This window comes from Electrona antarctica (genome assembly GCF_951216825.1).
Source record: "Electrona antarctica genome assembly, chromosome: 2".
Classification (NCBI taxonomy): domain Eukaryota; kingdom Metazoa; phylum Chordata; class Actinopteri; order Myctophiformes; family Myctophidae; genus Electrona; species Electrona antarctica.
In genome coordinates, this window is record NC_136807.1 from 56,814,428 (window position 1) to 56,839,701 (window position 25,274).

Sequence of the window (25,274 nt, forward strand, 5' to 3'; positions counted from 1 at the left end):
AATAATCTCTCCTCACTATTTGCAACATCCTGTGTGAGGTGGAATGGTCCATCTGACATGGATACTTCTATGATGAATCTTTACATACCGATACAGTGCAGTGCCATGACAATTAATCAAGTTAGAATGGAATTTGTAGTACACCCTTAGCCCAGATTTCTGATCATGTTGTATCAACGTAACTAAAAAAAGTACAATGTAAATACACTATTTAAGTTTTATTGCATAACTAATAAAACTAGAGTATATTCAACAATGTTGTACTAAGACTTGTATAGTAATGTGATGGGTAAACAAGTTTTAGTTCAAATACTTAAAAAATGTTTGGTTCAAATTTAAAATAACTTAACATGTACAAGTTATAGCCTGCAATGCATTGTGGGAAGGAGAAGGAGAAGGAGGGAAAACTGGCTTGCAGTTCTCCATTAGCACAGTCACTGGTTAGAGAACAATACACAGCAACATTTATTTTTGTTTAAGAGATTTGTCGTCTTTAGCATCGATTGTGTTTAAATTAACGCACGCAGGGACGCTTGCGACCAGCGGTGCACTGCACACGTTATCTCCGTCGCCGGCTTGGAAGAAGTCTGTTTACACCACCGCTGTTTGCAACCATTTCAACGTGCATGCGGTGCGGGTGGTTGGACAACACAAGTCAACAGTTATTTTTGTTTTAGTTACTTTATATTTGTTCGTGAAGCTTTCTATCGCCCGCGGAGGTGCTTGGGGCCCGGCGGTGCACGTTATAGCAGGCTTGGAATCATTCCACGTTTGTTAAGCCAACATTTCGACGTGCATGCGGTGAGTAGCCTATTCATTATGCAATCACTTTAAAAATCGGAGCATTACATGGAACTACATTTGGCTTAACCTCGCGTCACCAAACCTTCCACCTACATTTTGGCTAAATCAAATAATATACACATCGGGCGAGGCAATATGTAAACGTGTCGGGAGCATTTATTGCATGCGATTAATTTGAATTAATTTGAACCCCCTTGTTTGTTTTGTGTTGTGTTGCAGGTCACTGAGTCTGAGATGATTTGGAATTGTAAGTATTGCCCTTTTAACTGTGACAAGAGAACACAGCTTTTAAAGCATTATAGACTAAAACATGGAGGCTTTTCAAGAACCGAGCCATTACCTTGCTTGTATCAGGATTGTTTGTGTACATTTAGATCATTCAATGCACTTCAAGTGCATTTATCCCGGCTTCACACCAAACCAGATAAGCAACCATCATGTGTAGATGTACCAGTTAAGTTTTCCTGCCTGTCATGTGATTTTTCTGAGTCTTGTTCTGAGACAGAATACTTTTCTCACCTGTATAATATACACTTAAAAGTAAATCATAAAGTCAGGTGCCCTTATAAAGACTGTGACTATGAATGCAGTGTCTGCAGCACTTTCAAAGCACACAAAAGTCGAAATCACAGAGAACAGAACTGGAAGATGTTCAATTCAGACATAATTGGTAATATTAATATTAACAATGACAGTGGTGCTGAACAAGAACTGTCAATTGACGATGATATTGATATGGAGGTGTTTGAAGAGGTGACTGCAGACTCCGAGGCTAGTGAGAATGAACTTTGTGGTTTAACAAACCAGCTTGAGCACAATTTAGCATCACTTCTGTTAAAGTTGCATGCGGTTCTAAACATACCAGAGAGTTCTGTGCAAGAAATAATAGAACAACTTTGTGAAATCAACAAACTGTCAGAGCCACTTCTGCATAACAGAGTGAAGGCTATATTGAAGAGATGTTATGCAGACATTGATGAAACCATTGTGAGGGAGATTACTAGTGCTGTGTCCGAAAGTAACATGATGACACTTTGTGCTAAAGATGGACCCCTAGGAACTACTAAAAAGAGAGCAGCCTATGTACGCAGAGAGTTTCCACTGGTAAACCCAATAGAATATGTTGTGAAAAAGGGTGTAAAACCACTTGCATATGTCCCCATTGTTCCCATGCTCCAGCAGTTGCTTAATAGAAGTGACGTGTTGGACAAAGCCATGTCAGAAAAAGCACAAGTGCAAGGGGAATACAGATCATATGAAGATGGGCAGTACTTTAAGGAAAATGCTCTTCTTACAACAGATGAGTTCACAATTGCTCTTGGCTTGTATTGTGATGATTATGAGGTAGTAAATCCTTTAGGGACATCAAGGCTGAAACATAAGATGTGTGCAGTATACTGGGTCATTCTGAACATACCTGCAAAATATAGGTCAACCCTCGACTCAATCCAGCTTGCTCTACTGTGTAATACAACCACAGTCAAAGAGTGTGGTGGTTATGATAAAGTTCTGCAACCTCTTATCTTTGATCTAAAGTTATTGGAGCAGGACGGTGTTTACTTGGAGAAACTAGGTGCAAGTGTCAAAGCCACAGTCTTATTTGTTGCCGCTGATAATCTTGGTGCCCACTCTCTTGCAGGATTCTTTGAGAGCTTCAGTGTTGATAAATTCTGCAGATTCTGTTCGGCAAGCAGTCGTGACGCTCAACAACAAACGGTACGTGATGGATTCTTTCAACTCAGAGACAAAGAGTCCCATGATAGGCAGGTGCAGATGGTGAGAGAGGACCCAACATTGAAACGGAGTTATGGTGTGAAAAGGGCGTGTCCATTAACTGAAAATCTTGAGCACTTTCATGTGGTCACTGGTTACCCTCCTGACATTTTACACGACCTCTTTGAAGGCATTGTTCCAGCCGAGTTATCCCTGTGTCTTACAGACCTGATACACAAGGGGTATTTCACACTAGAATTGTTAAATAAGGAAATCAGGTGCTTTAATTACACATTTACTGACAAAACAGACAAACCTCAGATAATTGCAAAGGGATTTTCCACCAAAGGGACTATTGGCGGAAATGGCCATGAGAATTGGTGTCTAATAAGGCTCCTTCCACTTTTTATTGGTCACTGTGTCCCTGAGGGTGACGACACTTGGGAAATTCTCATGCTTCTCAAAGACATTGTTGAGCTGTCTGTGACACCAAGGCATACTGAAGAGACAGTTGATTTCCTGGACAGTAAGATAACAGAGCACAGACAGCTGCTGCAGTCAACGTTTCCTGATTTCCGATTAAAGCCAAAGCATCACTATGTGGAACATTACCCTCAACTTATAAGGAAATTTGGCCCCCTGTCTGATGTGTGGACGTTTCGTTTCGAAGGGAAACACAAATTTTTCAAAAGGGCAATTCGCAATTCTCAAAACTTCAAAAATGTTGCCATGACACTTGCTACAAAGCACCAGAAAGCAGCCAGTTACCATCTTGACTGTGACTCATATTTCAGACCATCAGTTGAGATGACTAAAGTTACCCCAATTTTGCTGGCCCTTTTCCCTGAGAATGTTCAGAGAGTAATTGCTCAAAACATTACAACTCCTGGTTCAGCTCTTGGTGTGTCATCTGTCTGTGTAGATGGAGTCAAGTATGATCCAGATATGATCGTCTCTACTGGCTCATGCTCGGGTCTCCCTGAATTTGTCCAGATTGAAAACATTGTTGCAGCTAACACAGACATTATGTTTGTCTGCCAAAAAATGACAGCATCGTACTCTGAGCATTTAAGATCTTACCAACTTGACCACAGTCATCTGCCCTGTGTGGTGAGAGTGTCAGAGTTGAATGATGTTTTCCCATTATCTGCATACATGGTGCAAGAACAACTTACGGTAACACTGAAACGATTTGTTATTTGCTGAATCATCTTTTTCATGTCAAGGATGTATTTGACTGCGGACTGTACAAATTTGTGTACATTTATTTTGTAAATGATTGATATGTTACAAGCCAATCTAGAAGCTCAGTGACACATAGTTTAACCTCTTTCTATTTAGGATATTCAAAAGTAGCAGATCTACCAGCTCACTGAGTGTGCTGTTATATTAAATGTTTTGTTGGACCCCCAGACCCCACTTTGAGAAACCCTGTTTTTTTGCAAGTGTCAAAGCCAGTCTTATTTGTTGCCGCTGATAATCTTGGTGCCCACTCTCTTGCAGGATTCTTTGAGAGCTTCAGTGTTGATAAATTCTGCAGATTCTGTTCGGCAAGCAGTCGTGACGCTCAACAACAAACGGTACGTGATGGATTCTTTCAACTCAGAGACAAAGAGTCCCATGATAGGCAGGTGCAGATGGTGAGAGAGGACCCAACATTGAAACGGAGTTATGGTGTGAAAAGGGCGTGTCCATTAACTGAAAATCTTGAGCACTTTCATGTGGTCACTGGTTACCCTCCTGACATTTTACACGACCTCTTTGTGTACATTTATTTTGTAAATGATTCATATGTTACAAGCCAATCTAGAAGCTCAGTGACACATAGTTTAACCTCTTTCTATTTAGGATATTCAAAAGTAGCAGATCTACCAGCTCACTGAGTGTGCTGTTATATTAAATGTTTTGTTGGACCCCCAGACCCCACTTTGAGAAACCCTGTTTTTTTGCAAGTGTCAAAGCCAGTCTTATTTGTTGCCGCTGATAATCTTGGTGCCCACTCTCTTGCAGGATTCTTTGAGAGCTTCAGTGTTGATAAATTCTGCAGATTCTGTTCGGCAAGCAGTCGTGACGCTCAACAACAAACGGTACGTGATGGATTCTTTCAACTCAGAGACAAAGAGTCCCATGATAGGCAGGTGCAGATGGTGAGAGAGGACCCAACATTGAAACGGAGTTATGGTGTGAAAAGGGCGTGTCCATTAACTGAAAATCTTGAGCACTTTCATGTGGTCACTGGTTACCCTCCTGACATTTTACACGACCTCTTTGAAGGCATTGTTCCAGCCGAGTTATCCCTGTGTCTTACAGACCTGATACACAAGGGGTATTTCACACTAGAATTGTTAAATAAGGAAATCAGGTGCTTTAATTACACATTTACTGACAAAACAGACAAACCTCAGATAATTGCAAAGGGATTTTCCACCAAAGGGACTATTGGCGGAAATGGCCATGAGAATTGGTGTCTAATAAGGCTCCTTCCACTTTTTATTGGTCACTGTGTCCCTGAGGGTGACGACACTTGGGAAATTCTCATGCTTCTCAAAGACATTGTTGAGCTGTCTGTGACACCAAGGCATACTGAAGAGACAGTTGATTTCCTGGACAGTAAGATAACAGAGCACAGACAGCTGCTGCAGTCAACGTTTCCTGATTTCCGATTAAAGCCAAAGCATCACTATGTGGAACATTACCCTCAACTTATAAGGAAATTTGGCCCCCTGTCTGATGTGTGGACGTTTCGTTTCGAAGGGAAACACAAATTTTTCAAAAGGGCAATTCGCAATTCTCAAAACTTCAAAAATGTTGCCATGACACTTGCTACAAAGCACCAGAAAGCAGCCAGTTACCATCTTGACTGTGACTCATATTTCAGACCATCAGTTGAGATGACTAAAGTTACCCCAATTTTGCTGGCCCTTTTCCCTGAGAATGTTCAGAGAGTAATTGCTCAAAACATTACAACTCCTGGTTCAGCTCTTGGTGTGTCATCTGTCTGTGTAGATGGAGTCAAGTATGATCCAGATATGATCGTCTCTACTGGCTCATGCTCGGGTCTCCCTGAATTTGTCCAGATTGAAAACATTGTTGCAGCTAACACAGACATTATGTTTGTCTGCCAAAAAATGACAGCATCGTACTCTGAGCATTTAAGATCTTACCAACTTGACCACAGTCATCTGCCCTGTGTGGTGAGAGTGTCAGAGTTGAATGATGTTTTCCCATTATCTGCATACATGGTGCAAGAACAACTTACGGTAACACTGAAACGATTTGTTATTTGCTGAATCATCTTTTTCATGTCAAGGATGTATTTGACTGCGGACTGTACAAATTTGTGTACATTTATTTTGTAAATGATTGATATGTTACAAGCCAATCTAGAAGCTCAGTGACACATAGTTTAACCTCTTTCTATTTAGGATATTCAAAAGTAGCAGATCTACCAGCTCACTGAGTGTGCTGTTATATTAAATGTTTTGTTGGACCCCCAGACCCCACTTTGAGAAACCCTGTTTTTTTGCAAGTGTCAAAGCCAGTCTTATTTGTTGCCGCTGATAATCTTGGTGCCCACTCTCTTGCAGGATTCTTTGAGAGCTTCAGTGTTGATAAATTCTGCAGATTCTGTTCGGCAAGCAGTCGTGACGCTCAACAACAAACGGTACGTGATGGATTCTTTCAACTCAGAGACAAAGAGTCCCATGATAGGCAGGTGCAGATGGTGAGAGAGGACCCAACATTGAAACGGAGTTATGGTGTGAAAAGGGCGTGTCCATTAACTGAAAATCTTGAGCACTTTCATGTGGTCACTGGTTACCCTCCTGACATTTTACACGACCTCTTTGTGTACATTTATTTTGTAAATGATTCATATGTTACAAGCCAATCTAGAAGCTCAGTGACACATAGTTTAACCTCTTTCTATTTAGGATATTCAAAAGTAGCAGATCTACCAGCTCACTGAGTGTGCTGTTATATTAAATGTTTTGTTGGACCCCCAGACCCCACTTTGAGAAACCCTGTTTTTTTGCAAGTGTCAAAGCCAGTCTTATTTGTTGCCGCTGATAATCTTGGTGCCCACTCTCTTGCAGGATTCTTTGAGAGCTTCAGTGTTGATAAATTCTGCAGATTCTGTTCGGCAAGCAGTCGTGACGCTCAACAACAAACGGTACGTGATGGATTCTTTCAACTCAGAGACAAAGAGTCCCATGATAGGCAGGTGCAGATGGTGAGAGAGGACCCAACATTGAAACGGAGTTATGGTGTGAAAAGGGCGTGTCCATTAACTGAAAATCTTGAGCACTTTCATGTGGTCACTGGTTACCCTCCTGACATTTTACACGACCTCTTTGAAGGCATTGTTCCAGCCGAGTTATCCCTGTGTCTTACAGACCTGATACACAAGGGGTATTTCACACTAGAATTGTTAAATAAGGAAATCAGGTGCTTTAATTACACATTTACTGACAAAACAGACAAACCTCAGATAATTGCAAAGGGATTTTCCACCAAAGGGACTATTGGCGGAAATGGCCATGAGAATTGGTGTCTAATAAGGCTCCTTCCACTTTTTATTGGTCACTGTGTCCCTGAGGGTGACGACACTTGGGAAATTCTCATGCTTCTCAAAGACATTGTTGAGCTGTCTGTGACACCAAGGCATACTGAAGAGACAGTTGATTTCCTGGACAGTAAGATAACAGAGCACAGACAGCTGCTGCAGTCAACGTTTCCTGATTTCCGATTAAAGCCAAAGCATCACTATGTGGAACATTACCCTCAACTTATAAGGAAATTTGGCCCCCTGTCTGATGTGTGGACGTTTCGTTTCGAAGGGAAACACAAATTTTTCAAAAGGGCAATTCGCAATTCTCAAAACTTCAAAAATGTTGCCATGACACTTGCTACAAAGCACCAGAAAGCAGCCAGTTACCATCTTGACTGTGACTCATATTTCAGACCATCAGTTGAGATGACTAAAGTTACCCCAATTTTGCTGGCCCTTTTCCCTGAGAATGTTCAGAGAGTAATTGCTCAAAACATTACAACTCCTGGTTCAGCTCTTGGTGTGTCATCTGTCTGTGTAGATGGAGTCAAGTATGATCCAGATATGATCGTCTCTACTGGCTCATGCTCGGGTCTCCCTGAATTTGTCCAGATTGAAAACATTGTTGCAGCTAACACAGACATTATGTTTGTCTGCCAAAAAATGACAGCATCGTACTCTGAGCATTTAAGATCTTACCAACTTGACCACAGTCATCTGCCCTGTGTGGTGAGAGTGTCAGAGTTGAATGATGTTTTCCCATTATCTGCATACATGGTGCAAGAACAACTTACGGTAACACTGAAACGATTTGTTATTTGCTGAATCATCTTTTTCATGTCAAGGATGTATTTGACTGCGGACTGTACAAATTTGTGTACATTTATTTTGTAAATGATTGATATGTTACAAGCCAATCTAGAAGCTCAGTGACACATAGTTTAACCTCTTTCTATTTAGGATATTCAAAAGTAGCAGATCTACCAGCTCACTGAGTGTGCTGTTATATTAAATGTTTTGTTGGACCCCCAGACCCCACTTTGAGAAACCCTGTTTTTTTGCAAGTGTCAAAGCCAGTCTTATTTGTTGCCGCTGATAATCTTGGTGCCCACTCTCTTGCAGGATTCTTTGAGAGCTTCAGTGTTGATAAATTCTGCAGATTCTGTTCGGCAAGCAGTCGTGACGCTCAACAACAAACGGTACGTGATGGATTCTTTCAACTCAGAGACAAAGAGTCCCATGATAGGCAGGTGCAGATGGTGAGAGAGGACCCAACATTGAAACGGAGTTATGGTGTGAAAAGGGCGTGTCCATTAACTGAAAATCTTGAGCACTTTCATGTGGTCACTGGTTACCCTCCTGACATTTTACACGACCTCTTTGTGTACATTTATTTTGTAAATGATTCATATGTTACAAGCCAATCTAGAAGCTCAGTGACACATAGTTTAACCTCTTTCTATTTAGGATATTCAAAAGTAGCAGATCTACCAGCTCACTGAGTGTGCTGTTATATTAAATGTTTTGTTGGACCCCCAGACCCCACTTTGAGAAACCCTGTTTTTTTGCAAGTGTCAAAGCCAGTCTTATTTGTTGCCGCTGATAATCTTGGTGCCCACTCTCTTGCAGGATTCTTTGAGAGCTTCAGTGTTGATAAATTCTGCAGATTCTGTTCGGCAAGCAGTCGTGACGCTCAACAACAAACGGTACGTGATGGATTCTTTCAACTCAGAGACAAAGAGTCCCATGATAGGCAGGTGCAGATGGTGAGAGAGGACCCAACATTGAAACGGAGTTATGGTGTGAAAAGGGCGTGTCCATTAACTGAAAATCTTGAGCACTTTCATGTGGTCACTGGTTACCCTCCTGACATTTTACACGACCTCTTTGTGTACATTTATTTTGTAAATGATTCATATGTTACAAGCCAATCTAGAAGCTCAGTGACACATAGTTTAACCTCTTTCTATTTAGGATATTCAAAAGTAGCAGATCTACCAGCTCACTGAGTGTGCTGTTATATTAAATGTTTTGTTGGACCCCCAGACCCCACTTTGAGAAACCCTGTTTTTTTGCAAGTGTCAAAGCCAGTCTTATTTGTTGCCGCTGATAATCTTGGTGCCCACTCTCTTGCAGGATTCTTTGAGAGCTTCAGTGTTGATAAATTCTGCAGATTCTGTTCGGCAAGCAGTCGTGACGCTCAACAACAAACGGTACGTGATGGATTCTTTCAACTCAGAGACAAAGAGTCCCATGATAGGCAGGTGCAGATGGTGAGAGAGGACCCAACATTGAAACGGAGTTATGGTGTGAAAAGGGCGTGTCCATTAACTGAAAATCTTGAGCACTTTCATGTGGTCACTGGTTACCCTCCTGACATTTTACACGACCTCTTTGTGTACATTTATTTTGTAAATGATTCATATGTTACAAGCCAATCTAGAAGCTCAGTGACACATAGTTTAACCTCTTTCTATTTAGGATATTCAAAAGTAGCAGATCTACCAGCTCACTGAGTGTGCTGTTATATTAAATGTTTTGTTGGACCCCCAGACCCCACTTTGAGTTTTTTTTTCCCCCTGCAGATGGCTGTACAAGATAATTTAACCATGAGGGTATATCTCTCGGCGGGAGATATACGAAAGCTGACCATGACACCACGACCTGACACAGTTGAAGATTTAATTGGCTGGCTCGAAGGCATTCTCCAATTAAACAACAACTTCTCCTTACAATATGATGATCCTGATTGGGGACTGTGTAACCTTTATGATATCAAAGAGCTCCCAGAGAAGCCAACCATCCATGTCATCCCTATGCTTGTGTTGGAAACGATACCAACTACCAGTGCAGAACCTGTCTTCCAACCAACCACTGCAGAAGGTAATTCCACTGACACAGACAGCCAGGCAGACACCGATATCCTGTCCAACACCTCTCTTAGAAGTTTGCCATGGCCAGAGGTATTTAAGGTTCCCCATTTTGGTACTGATGTTGAGTATAGACTCAATGAAGGTAACCTGAAGTACATGGTGGATCAAACCTACATCACAGTGACTAAAGAGCTGAAACATAAAATCCTGCATAAACTGGCTGAGACCATTTATGAGTTTGATCCATACCCTGGCGCAAAAGATCGTGAGATCGTTGCAAAAGCCTTACTAGAAAAACACCCATGTCTTGGAAGGTGTAGCTTGATGTCATGGAAGAAAAGTCTGGAATTTAAGTTTGGAAATTACAGAGGAGACATGGTACGGATAGGTCGACTTGAAGTCTGTGTCAATGGTGGTAAACGTGCAAGAGGCGGTGGAGATGAGCGTGAACCTCCCAACAAAGGCATCAAGAAGGCAAGGAAAGGGGAGCTCAATTTCCTGCCTCACTATGAAGAGAAGAATGACCCCAAAATGGAAGAAGCTCGTCAGGCTCTATCCAATGAAATGCTGAAGAAACACCCACATGGATCCCTCATTAAGAAACAGATGGACATCACATTTGCTTTTAGAAGAAAAGAAATCGTCAATAAGAAGCCTGATGTCAGCGTGGTGTTGGAGCGATGGCCAGCACTCTTCACAGAAAGCCAGGTAATTTTTGAATATTTACATTGTGTTCAAAATGCATTTATGCATGGCACAAAATACATTTCTGTTAAGTATTGTTAACAGTAAATATCGTAGCTGAGGGTCATATTTTTATCCATGGGCCATGTTTTATGTTTCAGGTTTGGTGCGAGTTCCACAGGGTGGTAGGGACAAATCTCAGAGACCACTTCTTCGGAGCGCTGGACCAGCTGTCCTCGAGGCTGATGGACCTCTTCAGGATGAAGAAAGGTGTCGCTGGAAAACATCTGACTGAGCTTTTACTTCAGACCAAGGTGAGTTGTCAACACGAGTGTACTTCCTCTCTTCCCTCGATCTCTGCTTTCCTTTTTCGTTTTAAAACTTCAAACTTCTCATGTAATCTATTCTCATATCTCTATCCATATGATATGATGATTATCATTTCCACTTCTGTATATTCATGTCACCTTAAAATTATGGCCATATTGTCACCTTAAAATAAATAATTCATTTTATGAGGAAAATCATAGTTTTGCCTAAGTCAGCTCATGCCACTGTCAACCTCTGGTAAACAGTTTAAATCCTAATTGAAAGGGATATTCTGTTCCTTCCATTTTAATATAATAGCCTAGATATAATGGCATCAGAGTGTGACATTTAGTCGCATTGGTCTTGTGACTTAGGTTTGATTGATTGATTGAAAATTGTATTAACAGTTTGCAGAATTACAGTACATTTCAAGCACAAACTCAATACAAAGGCTGTTAACTGTGAGTGGACGACCCAATTAAGCATTACACTTGTTTACAACAGGGTCCACCATGTTCAGTTCATCAAAACATTTAGAGACGTACAAATAGACACTTCTATATAGACAAAGAACAGTACAGGAATTCATCATAATGGAGGTAAAAAAGGAAAAGAAACATATACAGTGAGGGGAAAAGGTGGGGGGGGGGAGGTGGGGGGGATTCAGATTTTACGGGGGCCAGTTTCGAATTGCAGCCATCCGTAGGTGCCCTTTGAAGGAGTCAAGGGATTCGCATGTCTTAATGACTGTTGGTAGGGCGTTCCACATTTTGGTGGCATAGGAGCGAAAATAATTTAGTCCCTTGTTTGTGCAGAATCTGGGTTGAACATGGTTCGTTGCACTCCCTCTGGTGTTGTGGGTGTGGACTTCGTTAACATTAAGGAAGTATCTACACAGGTACATGGGTATCTTGGTGGAGTATTGAATCTTGTGGACCAGACCCATCGCAAGATGCTGTACTCTGTCGCCGACCCTAAGCCATGCCAGTCTGTCAAAGTGGGCAGGGGTGAGGTGGGTTTGGGGGGTGAGGCCAGGTAGGAGCCTGACCAGTTTGTTTTGGGAGGTCTGGAGCCTAGTTTTAAGGGCCTTTGAGGTGCTGTGGTACCAGGAGGTGCATGCATAGTCAAAGAAGCCTTGTACAAGGGCTCCTGTTAAGGTCTTCAAGGTGTTTTGTCCCCCAAAAAAGCCTATTTCTGTAGTAAGACTACACAAACGATTTGCTCAGGTTTATTGCCTCAAGTCATTTCATTCTCATGTTACATAACTGTTATTTTTGGTCGATAGTCATATCTTTTATAAACCTTTTGGGTGAAGTTTGGATCAGTTTTCTTTGTTTTTTGAAAATCTTGTCTGTCTCCCTGACCACTGCCTGCCTGCCTGCCATGCCTGCCCGCCCTGCCTACTGCCTGCCCTGTCTATTGACTACCTGCCCTGCTTACTGCCTGCCCGCCCTGCCTGCCCTGTCTATTGACTACCTTCCCTGCCCGCCCTGCCTACTGCCTGCCCTGCCTACTGACTGCCTTCCAGACTACAGAGCCAACAGCTGTGAGAACTCTTTGTCTTCGCGGACTGCCAATCATCTTGGGGGACGATCCGGCTGTCTTCTTCAAGTCTTGCTCCGTAAGTAACATAATTTGTTGTAAATGATGCAGGTGTAGTTATTTTTTGAACAGAAGAAAAATATCAGATTATTTTGGATGCCAAGTTGTAGAACCATATTTCTCATTTCAGGAAAAAAGTGCATTTATTATCAGTATTATAGTCATTTTAGTAATTAATGTGCTGTTTATGTTGTGCAATTCTTTAGATCTATATTTTCACAGCATTATATATTTGCACAACATGATCTAATGGTATGGTTGTGTCCTGTCCTTGTTCTGTGTTTGTTAGGATGTAAATGAATCTTCTCAATACAACGAGATGCCAGTGGGAATCCTCTACAACAATTCGGAAAGTCCTCAGCTCAGCCCATCCAAAGTGGGGATTATCTTGGAAGGGAGTGTGGCGATGGAGGTGGCCGACGTGCCTCAGGCCGTCTGTGTTCTTTTCGGTCTGATTTATGCCCTGCACCTGGACTACCCAAAGTGCATGAAACATACCTGCCACTTCATTCAACAGGTAATGCTCAATGTGGGTAGAGGTGCGCTGCCACACAAGGTTCAAACTTTGAAGGATCAGCTGGAACTCTAAAACATGTCTGTACTGACACGCACGCACACACACACACACACACACACACACACTACATAACAAAACAATCAGGAAGACGCACGCACGCACACACACACACACACACACACACACACACACACACACACACACACACACACTACATAACAAAACAATCAGGAAGAAACACTCCATATTTAAATTTTCCTTGTGAAATGAATGCCCTTTGTCGTACCAGATTGTACACACACATTGTAACAGCTGATCTGTGAGTTTTTTTTTTTTTTGTGTAAAAGTAGTGAACGTGGTTAAGTGTGTCTGCTGCTACTACTTTAGAACGGGTTTTCTTTTACACTTCCTGAAAAGTATCTTGCTCAGAGTTCAGGTCCCACTGTATCTGTGAAAGTAGAAGTTGAGGACAACTACAGATGTGCCACTTCAGGCTTTCCTCTACAACCCCTATAAGTGTTATTCAGAGATCAGCTCCAATAGTTTATAAGCACTTTATCTTTAGCCTTAAAGTGTTATTCAGGGATCAGCTTGACCATGTTAAAGGGGTTGTAAATGGTTCTAAATGAAGCACTTGATCTTTAGCCTTAAGTGTTATTCAGTGATCAGCTGATCATGTTAAAGGGGTTTTAAATAGTTCCAAATGAAGCACTTCATCTTTAGCCTTAAAAGTGTTATTCAGGGATCAGCTTGACCATGTTAAAGGGCTTAAATAGTTCTGAATGAAGCACTTTATCTTTAGCCTTAAAAGTGTTATTCAGGGATCAGCTTGACCATGTTAAGGGCTTGAATAGTTCTGAATGAAGCACTTTATCTTTAGCCTTAAAAGTGTTATTCAGGGATCAGCTTGACCATGTTAAAGGGCTTAAATAGTTCTGAATTAAGCACTTTATCTTTAGCCTTAAAAGTGTTATTCAGGGATCAGCTTGACCATGTTAAAGGGCTTAAATAGTTCTGAATTAAGCACTTTATCTTTAGCAGTAGTATACTGTTAAGCGTTTATAATATTTGCTGTACTGTCGGTGTGCTTTATTTTATATAATTGATATAAACAGTGACACTGTTTATACACCAAGTACAAACAAAGTGTATATACTCATACAGTACAGTCTGTTACATACACATTGATGCATTTTGGCTTTGGTCTGTATGTGTGCGTACTACTTATGCATGTCTTCACTTATTCCTGTAGACTCTTAAGTAGGTGGAGCATAGGCTGCAGCATACTGTATGTGTATAAAAGTGTTTGTATTTGGTCCACCTTTTAAGCTTTTAAGCTTTGTTTGTTTTAGCCTTAGGATTGTTCCATTTTAAGTCACTGGTCTGCTGAGCAGTCAGTCTGTTTATATCTGTAACATATTGTTGCTGTCGGGCAGAATCCTTGTATCCGCATTTTGCAAATGTTTCCGTTTTTAGGCCATATTTTTATAATATGTCACAAGTAGTGAAAATTGCTGATCTACAAGCTCACAGCGCTTGTAGATCAGCAATTTTCACTATTTTAAATGCTTTTTAAAACCAACAGCTTTATAATACAAATCAATAATTTTGGATATGAGGCTTCTACCCGATGGCAACCATATCAAACCAATGCTGCATTTAGTTTTTGTGTATTAGGGTCAATGAATCACATACACTCCATGGTTTGATATTCTTCCATCCGATTTAGCAACAATGTCATCAAATCATGGAGTGTGATTCATTGAAATATTGACTTTAATACTGTTCATGTTCAATGCGTTTTGTTAAACGATGTGATGTACTTTGTCATGTTTATGTGAAAATGTAATGTCCCAGGATATGAGTAGACAAACATAATGTGGTGCTTGTCATTACTCATTATATAGTCCAGTAATAATGTAATTTGACCTCTAACTAATTGCAACAAAAAAAAAACTCAACTGATTTTGCATCTTCAATATATCCTGAATAACAGAAAGAAAGTTGCCTGGAATTGTCTGAGGGGAAAGTGTTGAGTATGGCCACCATTGACATCCTATTATAAGGCAATATTTTCTAAATTTCCTTATGCTTTAAGTAGCATGTGACATATCAAACTAGGTTGTTGTCATGATGCTGAAGCCATTCCAAGCATTAGTTTTGCATAAAAACACTCATTGGGCTAAATTTGGCCATACTAACTTGCCAAAATGTAATGAGGTCAGCACATTTGGGCAAGTTGCTATGGCCAAATTTAGCCCAATGAGTGTTTTTATGCAAAACTAATGCTTGGAATGGATTCAGCATCATGAAAACCCCCTAGTTTGATATGTCACATGCTACTTAAAGCATAAGGACATTTAGAAAATATTACCTTATAATAGGATGTCAATGGTGGCCACACTGTACAGGCTATTTCCAACACTTTCCCCTCAGACAATTCCATGCAACTCTTTTTCTGGATATATTGAAGATGCAAAATCAGCTGAGTTCGGTTTTTTTGCAATTAGTTAGAGGTTGATCCTGTATTTTCCATAGATTTCCTGTACTATAGGGGGGATTCACACTTTGTGCGTTTGTTTCAAACTGTTACTGAATACGGTTACCTGGTCCCCGCTGGCCATGATTCACATTGGCCTTGATTCTTCCTCACCCAAGTACACTTCATTCAACTATTCAATGCACCGCATGCATTCACATTGCACCGAAACGTATTCGAGTCGGACCCGGGAACGGTTGGGCGATCCGCTCCTGGGAACGGAACACAGCATTCACACTAACCACAACATCTGACAAGTGGCCCCGAGAGTGCATCCGGGACCATATTGTGAATCCCCCCTAATAGTCACAAATGTGAAGTGAAAAAGAAAAAATGTCCAGGGAAAAAAAACATTCTGTAAATTAATGCAGGGATTATGGGAATTATGAAACCAATGTTCATGGTTGAATAAATTTACAAAATGTAATATGGTGTGTTTTCTTATTTAATTGTTGATGCAAATATTTTGAAGTGGAATAATTTAAATTTATATTATAAATAATTTAAGTTAAATCAACCTTGCAACCTAAGTGCAATGAACGTAACATTCTTAATTATAGTACAAAGGATTTTAAGTGCAATGAATGTAACATTCTTAGTTATAGTACAAAGGATTTTAAGTGCAATGAATGTAACATTCTTAGTTATAGTACAAAGGATTTTAAGTGCAATTAATGTAACATTCTTAATTATAGTACAAAGGATTTTAAGTGCAATGAATTTAACATTCTTAGTTATAGTACAAAGGACTTTTAAGTGCAATGAACGTAACATTTTAAGTTAAGTTAACAAAGGACTTAAGTTTATTTAACTTGACTGCTTCAATTCAGGAATTTGTATTTTTTAGTTAACATCACTCAAGTTTTTCAATTATATAACTTAAAAATTATTTGTGCAACCACTTTCCATTAAAATTTTACGTTGATTGAACTTATTGGGGTTAAGAGTGTAGAAACTTACATTGTTGTCTTACTGAGGTGGTTAAAAAGAGTCTGGATCAAAAGACTTCGTAGTTTTGCTTTACTTGCACTCTTCAGATCAGGATCTCGACTGTCTATGGCCATCCTCAGCACTGGTGGAATCACCAAAGAGGTATCTGGATGAGAACTTGGTTGGCTGGCGTGATCACATGTTCTTGTAGCGGGCTCTCTGCAGAGGAATAATGAGAGGAAGAAAAGATAACTCAGAGAGATGACCAGCATAAATGGTGAACTACAATGAAATAATCAGTAGCTAAATTAATTACTATTCTGGTAATCTTTATGTAAACACATTTTCATACCAATACATCACTTTCATACCAATACAACAAGTTATACATAACATAAAATAATAAATAAATAATTTAGATAAGTAGAGCAACTAACTTAACATTATTTTACTCATGTTGGCTATTCAACATACTATCTGGTCTCAAGCCCAATTTTGCACCAGTGATTCCCATAGGAGATTTGTGGTATTAATTCAAAATCAGGACATTTCACAAAGTTTCAAGGAAAATAGCTATAGCCAATCTACAAACTCACAGCCTATTGCAATGCAATTGGCTTGCAATGCAATGTTGTGAGCTTGAAGATTGGCCATTTTCGAATAGCCAAAGCATAACATAGTGGTATAACAGATGCTTTGCTATTTTACCTGTACCCCGGCCCAGGCCCCACTTTGAGAACAATTGTAGCCTACTATAGTCTACTTGCCAGCCCATAGAGCCCCATTGTGAACCCGGACATGTTGAGTACACCAAGGTTTTATGTTAGAAATGTTGAGTACGGGTCCCCAGCATGGAGAAACTGACAGATGCTAACTTGCATATGTTGAGCAATTTTCATAATTGGCATAATATATAGAAGGCAAACAAAAATTTCATCATGCTTTATGTAGCACTTGCCCAAATGGGCTGATGGCTATGGCCGTTTTTAGCCCAAGGTGTGTATTGTGTGCAAACGTAATGCTTGGAATGGATTCAGCATCATGAAAACCCTTAAAGCATGATGCAATTTAGATTTTGTTTCCCTTATAGGTTGTTAATGGTATGGTCACATATTATGCCAATTATGAAAATTGCTCAACATATGTAAGTTTATAGCATCTGTCAGTTTCTACATGCTGGAGAGTGGGACCCATACTAAACATTTCTAACATACAACTTTGGTGTACTCAATATGCCTGGGTTCACATTCTGGCAAGTGGACTAATATATCAAAATATATATATAAAATTATCTACACCAGCCTAAACAAGTCACTATGCGACCGTTGTGAGCTTGTCAATAGGGTATTTTCGCTATTTTAACTTATAATTACGCCCTATATTGAAAATAGCCGACCTACAAGCTCACATGTGTCGCGACGCCAGGGTTGACATGACAGTTGTAAATTAATAATGGGCCTGATATCGTTTGGACAACTGCACCCGAAGATAGTTAAAGCCTGTGTTTTTCCCAAATGGAAGGCTTATATTAAAAATACTCAATATCCATAAACAGCCATTTCCACCGTCTTCAAAGCAACCATAACAAAACACGGTACAAAATAGCCCCTCCGCCGCGGTTCCATGTGTTATAAGATAAGTATACAAACAAATAGCAAATTACCTAAATAAAGTTTCCCCTGTGACATAAAAAACGGAGTTCTTTGACATTTAATAAACACTCACCTCAACAAACGCTGGGTCAAACCTGGGTACTTCTATTTTCCTTGCAGAATAAACGCTGAAAGTTGGAGTCCGAGTCCGAGTGACGCAGTTTTTATTATTTCCTCTTCTGGAAAGTTCAAAGCTCGCGCTAAGAACAATCAGTGTACGCTTGTCAAAAACGAACTGATCTACAAGCTCACTCCGCGTTGTGACGCGACGAGTTGTTAGCTTGTAGATCTTAACATGAAACCGTGACGTGGAGTCAACCAATAACAAACAAAGAAGCAGTTTACGTCTTGCTTGTATCACGACACTAGAACGAGAGAGAAAAAGAAAAGAAGAGACGACACACACACACACACAGTGTGTGTGTGTGTGTGTGTGTGTGTGTGTGTGTGTGTGTCGTCACACACACACACACACGTGTGTGTGCGTTCGTGTGCGTGCGCGCGCGTATCACTCCCGTCTCCCATAAATTCCATAGTAACACCAGTGTGTGTGTGTGTGTGTGTGTGTGTATATTTATCACTCCCATTGTAACAATAACCAACACCAGTTATATATATATATATATATATATATATATATATATATATATACACACACACACACACACACACACACACATAATATAGGCCTAATATAGTTGAAGGTCGCAATTATATTATTATTATTATTATATGATTATCGAAGGTTAACTATAGAATCGTACGTCACCCAAAATCCCCATACATGGGAAAAAAAAACATATTGTGCCCAGGTCTCGTGACATCACTATGACATCATCAGGGATGATAGTAAATCAGGGATTATATAGTAAATGCGACCTGCTGTCGCAATTCAGCCCATATATGGAGATCCTGATGTCATCAATATTAGTATATGGATATATGTCAGAACCTGTTCTGGCCATATGTTGATCGTTCCCCATCCGTCCTTCCTCTTCGATGTCTCCCTTTTGACTGATACCTGTCCATTTAAACTCTAGACGGGCCTGCCCCAAAGTTATTAGTGCAGCCGCGCCCGGCAGCCGGCGAAGAGTATAGTTCTCAACAGGCCTGAAAATGAAATCCCGGCCCTACCTGGGCCCTCAAAGCCTGTACACTCAAGACACTGCCCCCTCTGCCACCCTTAGATCTCCATATATGGAGCTGACCTGTTCTGACATTCCATATGTTGATCTGACCTTATCAAACCCTGTACACTCAAGACACGCTCCATATATGGCCAGTGCACACGACCTCGCCCTCAGGCGTCTTACTGGTATAGTTGCGACCGTAGGCCACAGATTACAATGTAAACCTGAGAAACCTGTCAGTCAGTGACTCCGTCGCACCACCATATATGGCCGTCAGTCCGTCACGCATCGTGACACGTCACCCACCATATATGGTCGTCAGTCCGTCAGTCAGTCCGTCTATATATGGCCATGTCCATATGACACTGTCAGTGAGGGATCATCACCTAGATCATCACGCTCCATAAATGGAGCTTACCTGTTCTGACATTCCGTATGTTGATCTGACCTCATCAAAAGCCAGTACACTCAATACACGCTCCATATATGGCCAGTACAGAATTCATTCCATATGTTGATCTGAACCCCATGCAAAAGCGCCAACGCTCGCCCACGCGTCTGGCGGTCACCCAGTCGGATGCGTGCACGCGGCATCGCCCTTTAGGTCGAGGTCGCTTCTCACCATCATCAGGGCTTCTTACTGGTACATCTTTAAGCTACTCTTTTGCAGATGTCACACGTTCACACATTGTCAGATTTTCCAAGTGGCCTCATGATGTGTAAATCAATTTCCCTGCTATTTTTAAGTAAAAAAGGTATAAAAATTTCAGTAATGTATTGGTATATTTCAGTTATTTGTCATATCTGCCCTGGGGGTGCTAGCACTTCAGTAATTGTGTTGAGGTGCTATATAGCACCACAACTATCCCTAAGAACCACTAAAGAACCCTGGGTGCTATATAGGACCTTAACTATCCCTAAGAACCACTGAAGAACCCTGGGTGCTATATAGCACTTCAGTATTTGAGGTGCTATATAGCCCCACAACTATCCCAAAGAACCACTGAAGAACCCTGGGGTGCTATATAGCACCACAACTATCCCTAAGAACCACTGAAGAACCCTGGGGTGCTATATAGCACCTTAACTATCCCTAAGAACCACTGAAGAACCCTGGGTGCTATATAGCACTTCAGTATTTGAGGTGCTATATAGCACTTCAGTATTTGAGGTGCTATATAGCACTTCAGTATTTGAGGTGCTATATAGCACTTCAGTATTTGAGGTGCTATATAGCACTTCAGTATTTGAGGTGCTATATAGCACTTCAGTATTTGAGGTGCTATATAGCACCACAACTATCCCAAAGAACCACTGAAGAACCCTGGGGTGCTATATAGCACCACAACTATCCCAAAGAACCACTTAAGAACCGCTAAGGCACCAAAGCCACCCAAAGAACCACTGAAGAACCGCTCAGGTGCTATATAGCACCACAACATTCCCAAAGAACCACTGAAGAACCGTTTTTTTTGTGTGTGATATACAGTGGTGCGCGCTTTCAGTTCACAACAATTAACGAACACATTAAATTGTTTCAGCATCTTGTTTCAACATTTCAGCATGATTAACAGTAAATAATTAAATTGTTTCAGCCATAAGCGGCGGGTGGATTTTACCTTTAGCTAGGTGGGACGACGCAGATTTATTTATTTATTTCCCCCAGATGGTCTAACAATCTCATGATTTGACCAATGTATTACCAATCTCGTACACCATTGCTCACAAAAGCAAGATCCTTGACCAAATTACAGCCACTGCATCTTACCTTTTAATTAAAGTAAAAGTAGTCTGAGGAAAGGGAACAGTTCTGTTCCCCGGACATTGTTTTGGGATAGTTTTGCTGAGATGGCTCTGTTTGTCAAGTCTCAAGTCAGTGTGGAGATTGGCCGGCGGTGTTGCTGCCCTCCCCTCCCCTCCCGACTCATGGCTCTTTACAGACGGGCCGACGGTACACAGACAGCAGCCTCTCCGCTGACTGTGTTAGTGTTGCGTTGCTGCAGGAGACGGAGTGTGAATGAACCGTGCGGTCACTGGAACAAAGCCACCGTATTAGCATTTGAATACCTGTTCTGTGAACACCGTAAAGGTGTGTGCCTACGTGACAAAATGACCAGGGGGAGGGGATCTTCAGCCTTAATCTCAGTGGGTGCTATTTGCCTTATTCTTTTTTCAGTGGGTGCCCAAGCCCTCAGGCACTCCCAAAGTTGACGCCGTTGCCTCTCTCTGTTAACAACACTTAACACATGTGTTAAGTGTTGTTAACAGAGGGAGGCATTTGCTGGATGGTTTCAACACTTTAATGTTATTGTAGCGACCCCAGGGCATGGATACAGATACATAGGCACATGTAGTGTTTGTGCTTTTATAGACAGTTAAATGATTGAATACATCGTTCACATACGGCCGTCAGCACTGCTAGTTAGCACTGTTAAATCAACATCCGGTGAGGGGAGGATACGGATTGTGTATGTATGTGTATGGAAATCAGCGCATACAGTGGGTGGGCTTTAGACCGGATGTAAGCCCTGCACACTAAATAGAAACCAGGCTCCACAGATTGCTTCATTGTTGTGACTTGTGACTTGTTGTGGACATTATCTGTTTATTCGGTTTTATCTTAGTCTCAGGGAATGTGCAATATTGTATGGCCATTAACATGTAGAAATTCTAGCATGATTTTCCATTTATTTTCCCTAAAATTAAGCTTTGAGTGTCATTATTTTTGATTCAGTGATTGTGTCACTTCAATAAAAGAATCACACCTGTGTGAACTGAGTGGTGCAACTACACATTTATTGTTATAGTTACTGTACATTAGAACCAGGAAAGCATCTGTGTCTAAGGAATAACTATAAAGATTGATTATATAGAGATTGATTCACTCTGACGTGATATCTGTGATGTCAGTGACGTCACATACTAACCATAGCAACCATGCTCGTTTTTTTGGTTGCTAACCATAGCAACCATGCTCGTTTTTTTGGTACGAACAAACACGGGTACAAAGCCAGTTGTTGGAGTGGTTTGCACCACTCAAAAATACTGGGTTAATTGTTACATACAATTCTACTGTTTTACTATACTGTACATTTTGCAATTAAAAGCAGGTCTGTCTGATCTACGGTTTCTAGTGTTGCACTGTTGACAGCTAAAATGTGGGGGTGGTTAAGGTGGTCATTGTGGGTGGCGTTAAGTACCTATTGTCCCTCCCATTGACACACCAGCTATAGGTGTGGGGGATTTTCTATTTCAATTCAATTCAATTTCATTGAATGATACATCATATGAAAGCTTACATTATGTACTTTAATAATCTGTAAAAAACTGAAAAATTACTCTGGTCGAGATGAGGGCCTATTTGCCAGACCCGGTCACAAATGTGAGGGCAGAAAAGTGATTGGCCAGAACTAAATTTGTGATGATTTCATTGGCTGAGCACGGAATATGATGTATGATGAAAAAATAAATACTTGTAGTTACTGCACTGTGCCCTATATGCGGTAGAGGGCATATAAGAGAAAACCTCATAGACAAGATTTCATTCCGGTGAAAGAAAAATCCCTTTCTGTGGTGAGGGGAGGGGGGGGCTCAGAGTGCATCCACTAAGGAAAGTAGGCTTTCTAATAACACACAGCAACATTCATACCCATTCACATTTCAACACAACATTCACACCCATTCACATTTCATCAGTAAAACACACAGCAACATTCACATTTCAACAGTAAGGTCTCCTTAGATGGTGAACATCAAATTAACTTACATTTAACTATAGATAAAGTGCCCCTCGGGGCACAGGTCTCCGCGATAATAGGCCAATGTGAAAAGGGTGCCATTTCTTCTTACGCCTTGAATGGCAATTGCCATGATTTGAGGCATTTTGTTCCAAAAATGTGTTTTGCAAAATTCCACCTGTTGGTGGCGCTATAACAGGCCAATGTGAAAAGGGTGGGATATATTACTCAGCCTAGTAGGAAAGTCTGTGAAAGATTTAACGTAAATTGCATGCTCCGTTCATGATTTGAGGCTTTTTGTTCAAAATGGGCCAATCCTGCAAACTTTGAAAGCCAATGTTAGCCAATTAGGATGGAGTATGAAATATCGGACAGATCCGTCTTGAACACATGACTATAGAGATAGTGTGTATTGATTTTTGGACTGAATCTGGAGGAGTAATATCAACAAATGTGTTTTTCAAAAGTCCGCCTCCTGGTGGCGCTATAACAGGCCGTTCTGGAAAATTTGGGGCAGAGCTTCATCGTTGGCATCGACCGGGTTAACGGTGCCGGAGCTGTACACGCACGCGCACGCACGCACACACACAGTGCAGCCAGCCGTCGGCCTGGTGGAGACAATGAGCTGTCTATCAACTGTGAAGTGGCTGCAACATTCAACAGGTTACTGTAATAGATTAGAGTGGTGATTGGGTGCCACCTTGTGGCTTTAACAAGCAATTGCAGGAAACAGCTTGGAAATATTCACAGAGGTACCAGACAGAGAACGCTCTATTATTGTTTTAATGTTAACATATATACATATTCACAGAGGTAGGCTACAGACAGAGAACGCTCTATTATTGTTTTAATGTTAACCGTCCTGCCGCCAGGCACGAGGAAAACGAGAACCTACTCTTTCTAACTGCTCCGCCAAATAGGCCGTGCTGCGAGGTCCCTTTTCGTTCGGTTTCGTTCCCGCGTCTTTGGCACTACGATTTCAATGCATATTTCCATAGACAATACCCTTCTGGACTTTGGGTTAAAAGTTCTCCGCATAATATCCTGCAGTATTTTGTCACAAGCCAGAAATGTGTATAACCAAAAAACGAAAATCTTGTGCTGCTATTTTTGCTTGTAAAATGTGTTATATGGATTTTGGCAACACCAAATCTTTCTCAAATGTCATAAATACATATACCTAACATCTGAAACAAGTATTGGTGCCTTAGTTTACTCATATGTGAATCTAGATCATGAAATGTAGCAAATTTGTTAAAGAAAACGCTTCAACTTAAGTGATTGGCACCTAGCACAATGAAACATACACATAGAAAATGTAGCCAAAAGCTTATGTTTCATACATAAAAAATGTCACAACCTACTGTGTAATGAAAGGTAGAAAAGAAAAGCAGCCCACCTTGGCCCAAAATGGCTGAAAATCTATCAAAATGTTACCATTTATAAATTGGAATAATGAAAAAAATGGAATAAAAATAAATGCACTAAAGGTCAGAATTATTACAACATATGGTATGAAACATTTATACAAGTACCACAAAGTGTCACATTTGCACATCACCCCCCCCCCCCCCAGCTCAAGTGCAGTTAGTCAGTCTATTTGCCAGCCCATAGAGTCCCATTGTGAACCCAGACATGTTGAGTACACAAAAGTTTTACATTACAAATGTTGAGTATGTATGGGTCCCCAGCATGTAGAAACCGCCGGATGCTAACTTGCATATGTGAGCAATTTTCACAATTAGTATAATTAGCTTTAATGACCATACTGTATATGGACAAGATTTCAGCAATAGTCACGGGCCTTATGGATTTGTCCGCGCCAATCAATATTAAAAGGACTAAATTTGGCCCAGATGTAGTCCAGGGCATGCTCTAATGATTTAGTCCGGTAGCTTAGCAAAATTATGTGGACGCGGCGGACAAAAGCGCCAACATTTTTCCACATGCTCTCCATAACCATATGTTTCATTTTGGAAGGGGGGCCACGTCATCAAGATGTCAGAAGGCGGCCATCTTGGCGTTCAAAGATGGCCGCCATGTAATATAATAAGTTCCACTATCTGGGCTTCTAAGCCACTTAGAAGGTCAATCTTGGTGTCAAAATATACATTATCTGGGTCAAGGAATGCAATAAGGTCATTGGGAATATCAGTAGACGTTTATTTGTGCCAATATTGAATAAATACGGTCATTCTAGCAACATATTTACATTAGTACAGCAAATAATAGGAA

At 40.8% G+C, this 25,274-nt stretch overlaps 1 protein-coding gene across 4 annotated transcripts; it reads left to right on the forward strand.

Moving 5' to 3' along the window:
* Positions 1-590: 590 nt before the first annotated feature.
* LOC306941442 (uncharacterized protein) lies at positions 591-14,516 on the forward strand. Of its 4 annotated transcripts, XM_079526919.1 has the most exons (9): positions 591-801; positions 1,024-1,051; positions 8,189-8,265; positions 8,696-8,772; positions 9,203-9,279; positions 9,652-10,647; positions 10,785-10,937; positions 12,461-12,553; positions 12,824-14,516. In XM_079526919.1, the coding sequence occupies exons 6-9, from the start codon at positions 9,652-9,654 to the stop codon at positions 13,121-13,123; spliced, it is 1,542 nt and encodes a 513-aa protein (XP_079383045.1). In that variant the 5' UTR covers positions 591-801; positions 1,024-1,051; positions 8,189-8,265; positions 8,696-8,772; positions 9,203-9,279; the 3' UTR covers positions 13,124-14,516. The 4 variants fall into 4 exon arrangements, with proteins under 4 accessions (XP_079383045.1, XP_079383046.1, XP_079383044.1 ...); XM_079526920.1 differs by lacking the exons at positions 8,696-8,772; positions 9,203-9,279 and adding an exon at positions 2,444-2,520; XM_079526918.1 differs by lacking the exons at positions 8,189-8,265; positions 8,696-8,772 and adding an exon at positions 2,444-2,520.
* Positions 14,517-25,274: the final 10,758 nt, after the last annotated feature.